This window comes from Salmo salar, chromosome ssa15 (assembly GCF_905237065.1).
Source record: "Salmo salar chromosome ssa15, Ssal_v3.1, whole genome shotgun sequence".
Classification (NCBI taxonomy): domain Eukaryota; kingdom Metazoa; phylum Chordata; class Actinopteri; order Salmoniformes; family Salmonidae; genus Salmo; species Salmo salar.
This window is the reverse complement of record NC_059456.1, coordinates 62,517,779-62,531,611: the sequence shown is the minus strand read 5'-3', so window position 1 is coordinate 62,531,611 and position 13,833 is coordinate 62,517,779. Positions and strand designations below refer to the sequence as shown.

At 40.2% G+C, this 13,833-nt stretch overlaps 1 protein-coding gene across 4 annotated transcripts in view; it reads right to left on the bottom strand.

The window, feature by feature from the left end:
• LOC106571850 (dedicator of cytokinesis protein 3) overlaps positions 1-13,833 on the bottom strand; it is a 111,609-nt gene that overhangs the window by 28,924 nt on the left and 68,852 nt on the right. For all 4 annotated transcript variants that reach the window (XR_001321018.2, XR_006759220.1, XM_014145341.2 and 1 more), the window contains exons 30-35: positions 3,765-3,849; positions 2,317-2,358; positions 1,830-2,008; positions 1,236-1,317; positions 984-1,044; positions 720-867 (exon numbers count right to left, since the gene is read on the bottom strand). Coding sequence is in view for 2 of the 4 variants with exons in the window: in XM_014145341.2 (XP_014000816.2) it covers positions 720-867; positions 984-1,044; positions 1,236-1,317; positions 1,830-2,008; positions 2,317-2,358; positions 3,765-3,849 (597 nt within the window). In the remaining 2 variants the exon portion in view is untranslated. The remainder of the gene's footprint in view (positions 1-719; positions 868-983; positions 1,045-1,235; positions 1,318-1,829; positions 2,009-2,316; positions 2,359-3,764; positions 3,850-13,833) is intronic.

Sequence of the window (13,833 nt, the reverse complement as noted above, 5' to 3'; positions counted from 1 at the left end):
CTTCTACTCCTCATCAAACTTTGTCCTCTAACTTTGTTCATTTGTCTAAGTGTCATCTTCATCATGCTCTCATACACACACATTCTATCTCTTTCTCTCTGCCTTTCAGTCTTCCTCTCTCTCTGCCTCTCTAATCTCTTCATTGCTTGGCGGGGGTACAGGAGTGTCTCTTGAGTGGTGCCTAACAGAGGGAGCCAGATTCACATCACACCAGGAGCACAATCTAAGGCCCTGGTTGAGCAGATATTGATTTTCCAGAGGACACTTCATTATCATTCTGGTCCAAGCGCACAACACATCAAAACAGTCAAGCGCTTGGTAGGGAACAGTCACACAACATTGGTAGAACATTCATGCCTCGGTTAAAACAGCAGAATTACAGCCAATGGCGTTGTCTCCAGAGATAGTTTTTCTGTCATTTTAATAGAGATAACTTTGTGAAAGGCTGATGACACACTAGTGTTCAGTTATTCTGGCTATCACCTCATACTTATCTAATTTAGATGGTGTCCCTATTTACAAAGACTCCAGCTACATCCGCTATAGTATGTGGTATCAGCAAAAGAGCAGTTTAGTATTTTGAAAAACTTTAGTTTAAATGTTAGTTCATGTGCATTGTCCCTGTCAAATAAATAAATACATTGTAAGTCGCTGTGGATAAGATCATCTGCTAAATGACTGAAATGTAGAATGCGAGTCAGGATCAGACAGTGACTCACGTGTAAACTTTCAGCACAAAGTCCTTCTCCTCTTTGAGGTCAGTGATGGTGTGGAACACGTCACTCATGGCCAGAGCAGCACAGCCGTACGGTCTCCTGTACTGCACGTGGGGCGGACCCTTCTTTGAGTCATTCAACAACATACGACCTGGAGACAACAACATTAACAACAACGCATTAGCTCTATATGAGGAATGCTACTTTCCAAGGTTTCCTGGAATGAACATTGTGATATTTCTGTTACTCCATCTCACATAGGCTTACCAGTTCGTATGACATGTGCTACAATGTACAGGTCTCTCTTCAGGTCTTTACTGCTCAGATCCTAAACATAAAACCCACAATTAACAAGAAAATACTGTAGCTTACTCAAAGTACATGGATGTGAGGCATGCGTTTACGTACACAACACATTATTTACTTACATTTGTTGCTGTTTTACAACATATCTAAGAATAGCTCATCTAAGCTAAAATCCTATGAGCCATCATCTAAGGGTGGAGAGCGGAGAGTTACCGTGAAGAGAGCACACAGACGGTCCACCTTCTCTGGGTTCTTTGGCCCTCCATTTTTGTTCAGTCTCACCATAAACTTCTCACTGAGGCGGAAGACATATGTTACAGTATATGAATCAAGGCACATTGTTTTTCATTTAATCCTCATTTAACCAAGTAGTCCCATTGAGATCATTCTATTTTGCAAGTGTAAGAAACCTTGAGCATTACAATGTGGTGCTGTCTGGGGTAGAAATGGGTCACATGAGGGAAAGGCCTTGCGCTGAGTAAGGGTGACATGTTGTGGGTGTGGTGTGTGTCTACTATGCCCTCTAGCACCTGCTCGACTTGGTTATTTGAGTGTGTGTGTTCTGCATGTGCATGCCCTGTGTGTGTATGAGTTCTGTGTGTGTCCGTCCTGTATTGTTGCTGTGTGTGTCCTGCAGCCCTCCCTCCAGTATCTGTTCTGCTCATTGTCACATGTATCATAGAAGTAAAATAAGATGTCCTGTGGCTCCCTTTCAAGTAACTGACCTGCTTGCTTTTGCACATGTGCCTGTAGAGGTTGTGTTAATGTGTCCTGTGTGTGTTTATTTAGTGTTGACTGTGCATATACCTGATCTGTTTGTTGTCCCGGGTGTCGTAGAGGGAGAAGAAGACATCTGCCTCCTCGCTGATGGTGTTGTAGGTGAAACTCTTCAGGTTGATGAAGAGGTGGTGTTGCACCGGAACACGGCAACCGTCTCCATGGCGCTGACGCACGCTGTCGCCCTGAGAACGATCGGACGACGAACACTAACAAAACAGGTCCTTACTGAGGGGCAAAGCTCTGCCTGCACTGCACACATGCTATGTCTATCTACCATTTGAAGGTTGTCACTGTGTGTTAGACATGTTCGTGGATGCGTTTTGTCAGCTAGGTGATCGTTCACATTGAATGGATTTGTGTTGGGTTTGTGATAGTGTTGATGGTTACTGTGATCATTCAAAATGGTGGCATGGGTTTTGTCAGTAAAGTGGCGTGTCAAATTAGTTCTCATGCATATAAGTGCATCTCCACCCATTATCTAGCTACTGCATAGCAGATTTTATTGAGTTCATACCAGGTTTGTGCTTGGCTGGCCACAGTGTCTGCTGGATGCATGCTGTGGGGTACATAGAGAAGAGTGATTTTAGTTGAGTCAACCCATTCTATTCTTATGATCAATACACTAGTTCCTCACAAAGAGCCCACACCTGTTGTATAGTACTGTGCAATAGAGGCATGAATTCTGATAAAAAGGCGCCCACCAATTTTGCCAAGAGGTTGCTTCAGTGAGCAGTCTCCCTAAAATAAGCCCACATGAGGCAAAACATGAGTCCATGGGAGAGGAGAGGACAAAGCACATATCCCCCCCCCCACCCCACACACACACACCTCTCTGCTCCGCAAACTAAGAGATCTCTTTTACTCCTACCTGAAGAGGTGCCAAGGCCTGTGTGCCCTGCCAAAAACAAGCTCACTTTCATCGACCTAGTGAGGAGGCTTTTGGCAGGGATGAACCACACTGTTGTTTCTGGACCGAGCACTTAATGCACTAACAATCTGCCTGCAAAGCCGATAAAAATGGCACAGGAATAAAAGGCGACTGCAGGGCAGTTGGAGACGGTATTAGACCAGCATATTGACCCTCCACTATTGGTCAAGACTGGGTTTCCTGTTTCCAAGACGGCCTCCCCCAAAACATTACATCTACATCTGAGCAGCGATTACACTCTCCTAATTCTGGATCTGGCTGAGTAATTCTAATCGCCTTTTACTGGGGGTGTACACTTAGCTTACAACTCCCTAATACGTTACTACAGCTTACTCCAAATTCCAAGAGCACATTTGGGATATAATTTATTTATAGAATTGTGTCTCAACTATAGATGTGGTTAGTTTACATAACCCAGACTGTAGTATGTAAATTACAATAACCAAAACGATTGTTTTTTCAAAGCCTCACACAGGGTTGTCACAGTGCATCTAGTTAACATTCACGTTTTGGTCACGTATGCGCTTGTAGAGGGACACTCTCAATATGGCAGAAACGTGGGTTTAAAGACTAGGGGGGATGAACTGGTTTGATCCACAAAAGCGGAGTTGTGCCACACGCACAAACACCCTTACTAAGAAAATGCATACAAGACACATACATTCACAAGTGCACAAGGCAGACAAACACAAATCATACAGCACACACGCACATGCACACACACAGATTCCAACATACATTTGCATAAAACACACTTGTCAGTAAATACAAAAAATACAGTAATTCACGACCCACACACTTAGTATTTTAATATATCACACAAAGGAAGAATAGTTTTAGTCAAATATATGGAAGTACCCTGTGCCTGTATAATAATATTAAATTAATAAATACATTATAATAATGCACATCTTGAGGGTCACTGTTCTCTTATTTCCCAGGGGTTTGAAAGAGGAAATTATGTGTATAGATTTGCATTCACACATAACACCCATATAGAATGCAACATTAATACCTCCCTATGTTGACCATACCATTTTGTAGAGTTCAGATGCACTGATATGATCCGGATCCACCATTTCAAACTCCTTTCTAGGAACAAGGTCCAAGCCAAGGTGCCTATTGAGAGAGAGCGAGAGCGAGAGAGAGAGAGAGAGAGGAGGTGGGAGGCAACAAATCATAACATCAACCATCCAAGAACACACAAAAAGCATTTCCTCTTATCTAAAAAAAATACCCCTTATATATCTTAAATATTCTTCTAAGCAAGCATAGAAGGCATTTAGGTCTTGTTGAGACAGTTATTATTAAATGGATACTTCCGGATTTTTGCTAAATAAAAGCCCTTTATCGACAATCTATGAGATTAACTCATGGATACTATTTTGATGTCTCTGCGTGCAGTTTGAAGGAAGTTGCTAACTAGCGTTAGTGCATCTCCATTCATTGCATCAACTCTAGTTAGCACTGGCTGGCGAAACTACATCTAACTTCCTTCATACTGGATGCAGAGACTTAATGGTATCCATGAGCTCATCTGGCTCTCGTGCTTCATTGCCAAAATTCCGAAATATCCCTTCTGTAAGCAGGGTTTGAACAAGAGCTAATTGCCTTTTATACTTGCAAGAGCGCCTAGCTTTGTCTGAAAGTGGGGGTGCATTTTTTTTGCAATTATTTTGTTGATCAAATTATTTGTTCATATTTTTTGGAATTGGAGAAAAACAATTTTCTGCAATTTTACACTGTTTCTTCACAGGGGAATGCATATTTTTGAACAGAACACAACTATTTGAACATCTTGAAGAAATATCTGGCCTTAATGGCCATGTCTATAATCTCCACCCGGCACAGCCAGAGAAAGACTGGCCACCACTCAGAGCCAGTTTCCTCTCTAGGTTTCATCCTAGGTTCCTGCCTTTCAAAGTGCTTCTACATCTGCATTGCTTGCTGTTTGGGGTTTTAGGCTGGGTTTCTGTATTGCACTTTGTGACATCTGCTGATGAAAAAAGGGCTTTATAAATCCATTAGATTGAAATTTGATTGATATAGGATTTGCCACAACAAATTACATTGAAAATGTGTTTAATGACTAGATTACTAATCTACTCCCTTCCCTGAAAGTCCCACCCCCAATAATTCATCCTTAAGAGTCCATAATCTAATTAACATAATACAAATATCCCCATCAAAATCTGTCAGTTTAAGCTAGAGATAATGTATATTTTTCTATTTTTTGCATGGGCCGCATCTCAATCCATCACATCTGCGGTGGAAAGTGACAGAGCTACAGCACTGTTTGTAAGACAAGGAGACATCCTGAAATCTGTCTTCTCAAGAAAACATCTGTAGTGTCTGAATGGTTTGGCCTACTGACTAATATGGCCACTCTATTGAAAGACGAGACTACCAGGAGCACGATTGTGTTCTCCGTTTTGCTCTTCAACCCCCACAAGCCCCTCGGGACTCGTCTGCCAACTTCTGTCTGTAGCATCTGAACTGTTTGGGCTACAAACTAATTTAACCCCACTGTGGAAAGGGGAGACTCACAAACCCGATGGTGTTCTCCATTTTGCTCTACAACCCGATTTGCGGGCTGTTTCCTGGTCTGACAAACAGCGCTGTAACTCTGCCACTTTCCACTGCAGACGCGACAGGCTGACATAGGGGTATGTGGTGGATTGAGATGCTGCCCATGCAAAAAAAAAAAACATATCTCAAGCTTAAAAACCTGAAGGATTTTTATGGGGATTTGAGTATCATGTTAATTAGATTGATGCACGGGGGCGTCAATAGACTTAAGGATTAACCGATTGATGTTGGGAAAATATATGGCAACAATGCACAGTGCTGTTAAATGCCTGCAGGTGCCTTTGGATTTTAAAACACCAGTGGTGCAACTAGTGCTTTCTAACTGAACCAAAAGAATGGCATGCAGGAGGGAAGCAGAAAAACGTTAAAGTGGGCAAAACCATTCATCTTGAGGGGATGCAAAATGCAATCTGTTCATTATATAAGAAAGTTGACACATCCATCTTAATACAGACTAGCTCAAAACATCACTAATCATTGAACATTTTCCAATGGATCATGACACTTTTCTGGTAAAAATGTGGGGATGCAGCTGCTCCATTTTCTCCATTGCTCAGGCGCCTATGCATGAGAGCCCAACTGTACGACCTCGCTCTCCGTAGTCGATGTGAGTAAAACCTTTAAACAGGTTAACATTCGCAAGGCCAGACGGAATACAATAACGTGTACTGAGAGCATGCACTGAACAGCTGGCACATGTATTCTCCTATGCCTGATCCGGTCTGTAATATCAACTTGTTTCAAGCCTGTAGCACTCACATATATAGCCCTGAAATGCTTATCATTCTGGCTCATACCAACACCATTATCGCAGACAATCTGGACCCACTCCAATTCGCATACCACACAGATGACGCAATCTCTGTTGCACTCCACACCCACCTGGACAAAAGGAATATAGTTAAAGTCGGAAGTTTACATACACCTTAGCCAAATACATTTAAACTCAGTTTTTCACAATTCCTGACATTTAATCCTAGTAAAAATTCCCTGTCTTAGGTCAGTTAGGATCACCACTTTATTTTAAGAATGTGAAATGTCAGAATAATAGTAGAGAGAATGATTTAGTTCAGCTTTTATTTCTTTCATCACATTCCAAGTGGGTCAGAAGTTTACATGCATTCAATTAGTATTTGGAAGCATTGCCTTTAAATTATTTAACATGGGTCAAACGCTTTGGATAGCCTTCCACAAGCTTCCCACAATAAGTTGGGTGAATTTTGGCCCATTCCTCCAGACAGAGCTGGTGTAACCGAGTCAGGTGTGTAGGCCTCCTTGCTTACACACGCTTTTTCAGTTCTGCCCACAAATTTGCTATAGGATTGAGGTCGGAGCTTTGTGATGGCCACTCCAATATCTTGACTTTGTTGTCCTTAAGCCATTTTGCCACAACTTTGGAAGTATGCTCGGGGTCATTGTCCATTTGGAAGACCCATTTATGACCAAGCATTAACTTCCTGACTGATGTCTTGAGATGCTGCTTCAATATATCCACATACTTCTTCCTCCTCATGATGCCATCTATTTTATGAAGTGCACCAGTCCCTCCTTCAGCAAAAGCACCTCCCCATAGTCTGGCTTTTTTATGCCGGTTTTGGAGCAGTGGCTTCTTCCTTGCTGAGCGACCTTTCAAGTTATGTCGATATAGGACTCGTTTTACTGTGGATATAGACACTTTTGTACTCGTTTCCTCCAGCATCTTCACAAGGTCCTTTGCTGTTGTTCTGGGATTGAATTGCACTTTTTGCACGAAAGTACGTTAATCTCTAGGAGACAGAACGCGTCTCCTTCCTGAATGGTATGACGGCTCCTTCCTGAATGGTCTGACCCACTGGAAATGTGATACAGTGAGTTATAGGTGAAATAATCTGCCTGTAAACAATTGTTGGAAAAATGACTTGTCATGCACAAAGTAGATGTTAACAAACTATAGTTTTGGCAAGTAGGTTAGGACAAGAAATTTGTGAAGTGGTTGAAAAACGAGTTAAGTGTTTGTAACCTTCCGACTTCAACTGTACCTGTGAAATAATGCTCTTCATTGACTACAGCTCAGCATTCAACATCACAGTCCCTTCCAGACTCATCACAAAGTTCAGGACCCTGGGACTGAAGACCTTACTCTGCAACTGGATCTTGGACTTCCTGAAGGGCCGCCCCCTGGCGGTGAGGGTAGGCAACCACAAGCTTTAGGTAAATATTGTGCTTTTTCAGCCATTCCTGAGCCTGCAACCAAAAACAAGCTACATGCAGTATGGGCAGTACCAAAACAAGTGACCTAATGATTCTACCTCTTCGCAGCAAAATCTGCAGAGCAGGGATGGTTGCACTCTGTTTCCATTGAACATCCTTGAGATGTTTCTTCAAATTGATTGGACATGATTTGGAAAGGCACAAACCTGTCTGTATTAGGTCATACAGTTGAGTGCATATCAGAGCAAAAACCAAGCTATGAGATCGAAGGAATTCTCAGTAAAGCGCCGAGACAGGATTGTGTCGAGGCACAGATCTGGGAAAGGGCACCAAACATCTCCCTAGAGCTGGCCGCCCAGCCAAACTGAGCAATCGGGGGAGAAGGACCTTGGTCAGGGAGGTGACCAAGAACCCAATGGTCACTCTGACAGAGCTTCAGAGTTCCTCTGTGGAGATGGGAGAGCGTTCCAGAAGGACAACCATCTCTGCAGCACTTCACCAATCAGGCCTTTATGGTAGAGTGGCCAGACAAAAGCCACTCCTCAGTAAAAGGCACATAACAGCCCGCTTGGACCTAAAGGACTCTCAGCCCATGAAAAACAAGATTATCTGGTCTGATGAAACCAAGATTGTACTCTTTGACCTGAATGCCAAGTGTCACATCTGGAGGAAACCTTGCGCCATCCCTATGGTGGAGCATGGGGCAAAGGTTCAGCTTCCAACAAGACAATGACACTAAGCACACAGCCAAGACAACGCAGGAGTGGCTTCGGGACAAGTTTCAATGTCCTTGAGTGGCCCAGCCAGAGCCTAGACTTGAATCCTTTCGACATCGCTGGAGAGACCTGAAAATAGCATTGCAGCGACACTCCCCATCCAACCTGACAAAGCTTGATGATCTGCAGAGAAGAATGGGAGAAGCTCCCCGAATACAGGTGTGCCAAGCTTGTAGCGTCATACCCAAGAAGACTCGAGGCTGCCAAAGGTGCTTCAACTTTTTTATTTATCAAATATTTTCCAACCAATTTTGGTCTATAATAAAAGGACCGACAGATACGTTCCTTAGCTTCTCCGCCTTCCACTCTCCTCCTCCATTTTTGGTGTAATGCCTCAAATCGGTTGGTTGTAAATTTGGATAGAGCAGACGTTTCAATATACTTTTGTTAGCTGCATGTGTGACATTAACAAAGATTATTATTATAATGTTCGTTTTTTTATCAATTAGTATATCTGAGTTTAACCAGAATATTTGTTGTAATATTGTTATTTTCTAGTGGATTAAACTGAAATTCTAACCAGATTTCTAGGTCTTGTTTTAAAAATGGCAACATTTTGGAGATTATATCATTTTCAAATAACCGAAAGTGAGAGTTTATAATCTGAATAAAAGGAGAGGCATTTTTTTTTCATGGTGAGCCATTCTTAATGTGCAGGAGAACAAGTTTGGATAAATAAAATAAATAAAACTTTTGTATGAATGAAGCCTTTAGTGAGAGGTTCAATGCTTTAATATTTAATAATTGTAGCCCTCCAAATTTATAATCTAAATAGGCCCATTTAAATTTTGCCTGGCTTTCCATTCCAAACGAAGTGGAATCTTCTTTGCTCATATTATACTTTTTTTCCCCCGGTTTCGGCATGGCCATCAGTAAATAGGTAAACAGGAATATGACTAAATCAATTAAAAATCAGGGTGATTTTTCTACAATAGACAGGTATTTTTCTTTCCAAGGTAGCAAGATGTTATCTATTTTTGCTAACTTTCTATTAAAATGTTTTGTAGTGACAATTGATTTATTTCGGGACATGAATGACGAGTATGTACACTTCACCGTCAGACCGATTTATTGGTAAACTACATTGTAATGTAAAATTTTATTTTTTTGTGATCCAATACGTAATATGTGACTCGGGTCACTACTTCAAGGGAGCACCATTTGACCGTGAACTTTTTTAAAATCTAAATGCCTTCTGGAACATGTGAACTTTCATGTGCGTTAATAACAGACTTGTATGCCATCTGTAAATACAAATAAAACATTTAAAATTACAAGCCAAGTTGGTTTAGCCATGGAAAAAGTCAGCAACCTTCCTACTAGCCATGATTGGCTGAGATAATAACTGGGCTGGACTTGCCGAGAGTTCGGATTGGTCTGCCATGTAGCCCGCTTCTGTCTATAATGAGCTGGTCAGTATGTGTAGGTAATCCTTTCTAACACTGCTTTTAAAAAAAATATCCCATAGTAGAACTGCATAAGTTTTGCTCTCCACTTTCTGGAGGACCCGAGTTTTGAATTCCTCGGAACTAGAGTATGATAGCTAATGAGATGAAGAAAATTCTGGCGCTTGATTGCAAATATGCAGAAGGAGTTGAAAAGAGAAGGCTGTTGTATAAAAAACCTGTCTCTGGATTATATCTTCAAGCTAAGGGCAACCATGGCATCCGTGACAGAGGGAGAAACGTCCATCCATGTATACAGGTAAGAGAGTCTAGCTAGCTACATTTTCAGATATTACACATTTCTAATTTATCAGAAAGTCGTTTTCATTTCAATTTAAAGTGGCTGGCTAGCTAGATAATGGTACATGTATGATCTGGGTAGTAATATTATTCGTATCTCAGAGCCATTTGCATTGCTAGTTATAGCCTAATGTTAGCTAGCTAACATTGAACCTGGTTGGTTAGCTGGGATTATGGTTAATTGTTAAGCTAGCTAGCTACATGTCTAAACAAAAGACTCCACTAGTAAATTCGCTTTGGCTATCTACTCAGATTTCAGAGCACCCTCGTCTCAATGTGTCAGAGTGCAGAATAACTGACAAATTTACAAACGCTCAGCATCTGTTGAAAATGACTGGTGTCAGTAAACGTTTGCACATTTTTTAAATTCAATTGTTGACAGCAGCACAGTTGCAGTCACCAACGCTCCGGATAACATAAAAATAGCCTAATCAGCTCTGCTAGGACGTGTAAAATTGTGGAGTTTTTTTCTCATTTGTGTCTGAAATTAGCTAGCCAACGTTAGCCAGTAAGCAGTCAAGCATCCAAGCTCGGCTCAACCCTATTTTCGGCCACAGTGTCCCGTGTGTGCTCTGAAAGCAAAACGCTCTGAATTTGGCCATTTTTAATCTGCCAACGCTCTGAGTTTACGAACTTCCAGAACACACTCTGGCACTTGAGAACACACCCATAGTATAAACCAGCCTTTAGTCTTGAAATATTTGGTTGTTTAGTACATAGCCTTGCATGTGAATCCTTAAAGAGATGGGTGGGGCTAAAGCTTAAAAGGGTGTGAACAATGCTGAATGAGTGTAGACAACTGTAGTGTATGATATACCATTTTCTAGCTCTGAGTCTCTACTTTTAGCCAATGTAAAAAACAATGTATGTAACGTGTACACTGGGAGTCGGGAAGCAAGTACAGGGAGTGAATCATTGAATAAAAAAAATAGAACATGGTACAAAACAAGAAAACATGAAGTGTACAGACATGAAACCGAAACAGAGTCAATAACACCTGAGGAAAGAACCAAGGGGAGTGACAGATATAGTGGACGTAATCAAGAAAGTGATGGAGTCCAGGTGAATGTCATGAGGCGCAGGTGCGCGTAATGATGGTGGCAGGTGTGCGTCATGATTAGACAACAGCCGACAACGAGCGCCAGACATGACAATTTCAAATTTTGCTACATAAGACCGAATCGAGCCGGTCGGTCACATATGGTACATGGTTGTGATTAAGAGAGGTTAGAAAAAGTATCTATATCCTCTGAGGTTGTGCAGGGATCCAAATTGCGGATTTAAAACAAGAGTCGTCAGTTTACAATGACACCTTTATTTTTAAGCCCTGGATTTCTAGTCACTTGAGATTATTGTTTGATCTGATTTTAATATTTCGATGGCTATAATAAATAGATATGCTGATAGTGGACAACCCTGTTTTTCTCTTTACAGTTTAATCATTTCTGAGAAGTAGCCATTACTTACAATTTTAAACTTGGGGTTACTATACATAACTTTGACCAACTGTAAAAGATATTCTTTAAAGTTAAAATAGTCCAAGCATTTATATATCAATTTTAGTCATACTTTATCAAAAGGCCTTTTCAAAATCAACTATGAATACCAGACCTGGTTTCCCAGATTTTTCAAGGACTTCTATTGTTTCCAGTACTTAAATTAACTCCAATGTATCAATGTAAAAAACCTGTCTGATTAAGATGAATAATATCCAACAATAACTTTTTTATTCTATGTGCTATGAATTTTGCTAGAATTTTAGCATTACAACACTAAAGTGCAAGGGTCCTCCAATTTTTTAGGTGGGGTCGACTTTTATTTTTACTACCTGGGTCCTGTTTCAGTAATAGTGAAATCAGACCTTCTCGCTTAGTATCTGAGTCTACGATTTTTATAGGAGTGCTACAACATGCTAATAACAGACATCTGAGTACATTGAAAAGGGTTTTATATACCTCAACTGGTATGCCATCCACACCGGGACTTAAAGGCTTTAATTACATTAAGAAGTTCCTCCTCTGAAATTTCTCCTTCACATAAGTCTTTCTCTACAGCTGTTAATTTTTCTTTACAAATATATATATTTTTAATTACAATTAACTTCAGTTAGTGGAGATGGAGGAGACTGAAATGAAAACGTATGCCTAAAGTACTTTGGTTCCTCTTTCAAAATATAGTTTGGTGAATCAAGGATAACCCCGTCACTTGTAACAAGTTTTTGTAAATATTTTTTGATAGCATTGCTAAAAAATTTGGGGCATTTATTTTCCCATATGTCATCCAGTTCACTTTATTTTTATAATATATTACACTAGATCTTTCTTGAATAAGTTCCTCCAGTTCTTTGTTTTTCTTCTTAACTTATTCTGTGGAACAGTTTTTATTGCTATCCAGCTGTACTGTTAGTTCCTCTAGTTCCTTTGATAACTCTTTTGACCTAAATTGTTTGTTTTAAAGAAGTGTTGGATGGCCTCAAAGACACGTTTGAAAGTCTCCCAGACAATAAAGGGATCATCTATACTTGTTTTACATAGGAAAAAGTTTTGCCCCTCCCCAGTCCTTTTTCAATACATATTAATCTAAAAATGTAGAATGACTCTCGTAAACATTAGATATTACACTGAGTGTACAAAAGATTAAGGACACCATCCTAATATTGAGACGCACTTTGTTATTCATTATTCACTTCCATGTCTAAATTGTCACAAGGCTTAAAAATCCTTCTTTAACCTGTCTCCTCCCCTTCATCTACACTAATTTAAGCGGATTTAACAAGTGACATCAATAAAGGATCATACTGTAGCTTCCACCTGGACTCACCTAGTCTGTCTGTCATGGAAAGAGCAGCTGTCCTTAATATTTAGAACACTCAGTGTATATTCCTCTTTTAGCAAGGTAAAGACTGTTCGTCTTTTGTTCGTCTTTCGTCTGCTAAGCCATTACAATAGTAACTAGCTAAATTTATTTCACCACTGACCATAATGAGAGGAGTTTGAATTATACATACCATAATATACGTTTGTAAACTTACCATTTAAAAGTACCATGATGATTGAGTGTCCACATAGCTGTACCATAACATTTGAAATGTTATGCATACTGTTGCTGCAACTGAGTAAACCTCCAATTGTCCTCCAATATTCCACCCGCTAAAACCTTCCCAAGTTTGATTGTTGTCCCTGTGACAGACAGACCACCCCTGTACACACAGATCCTATTCCTAGGGCCTTTGAGAGATTGCTCTTTTCAAAGGATGGGTCCCAAAGTGCCACCTACAGAACAGAACCAGATTAGCAGCAAACAGCATTTCTAAGCTTTAACACTTTTGCCTCAGTTGTACAGTACATATGTATACTTTTTAAAAAAGAACCATCTTAATTCATTTCCACAATTGACGAATAATAAGTGTAATAATGCATACACTTCATTCGAAAGATTGTGACCTATAACAAGCAGTAGAACATTAATTTTTGGCAAGCAATTATTAATTTTACTTCTCATTCATTGTTCACTGTGTATTTATTCCTCGTGTCACTATTTCAAAAATGTTTTTTTTTTTTTGTTGGTTTGTTTGTTTTATCTTTAACTCTGCATTGTTGGAAAATGACCCGTAAGTAATTCACTGTTAGTCTACCACAAAGCATGTAACAAATAAAATGTTATTTGATTTAATGAACTCATTGGCAACTCATTAACATTCATACAACTTTCCACAGTGTTTGTTTTTATGTTGTATGCAGTTTATAAAAGATTTGTTTAACATTTAATTCCACACTGTGCTGAAACCACTACCCACAACTAAA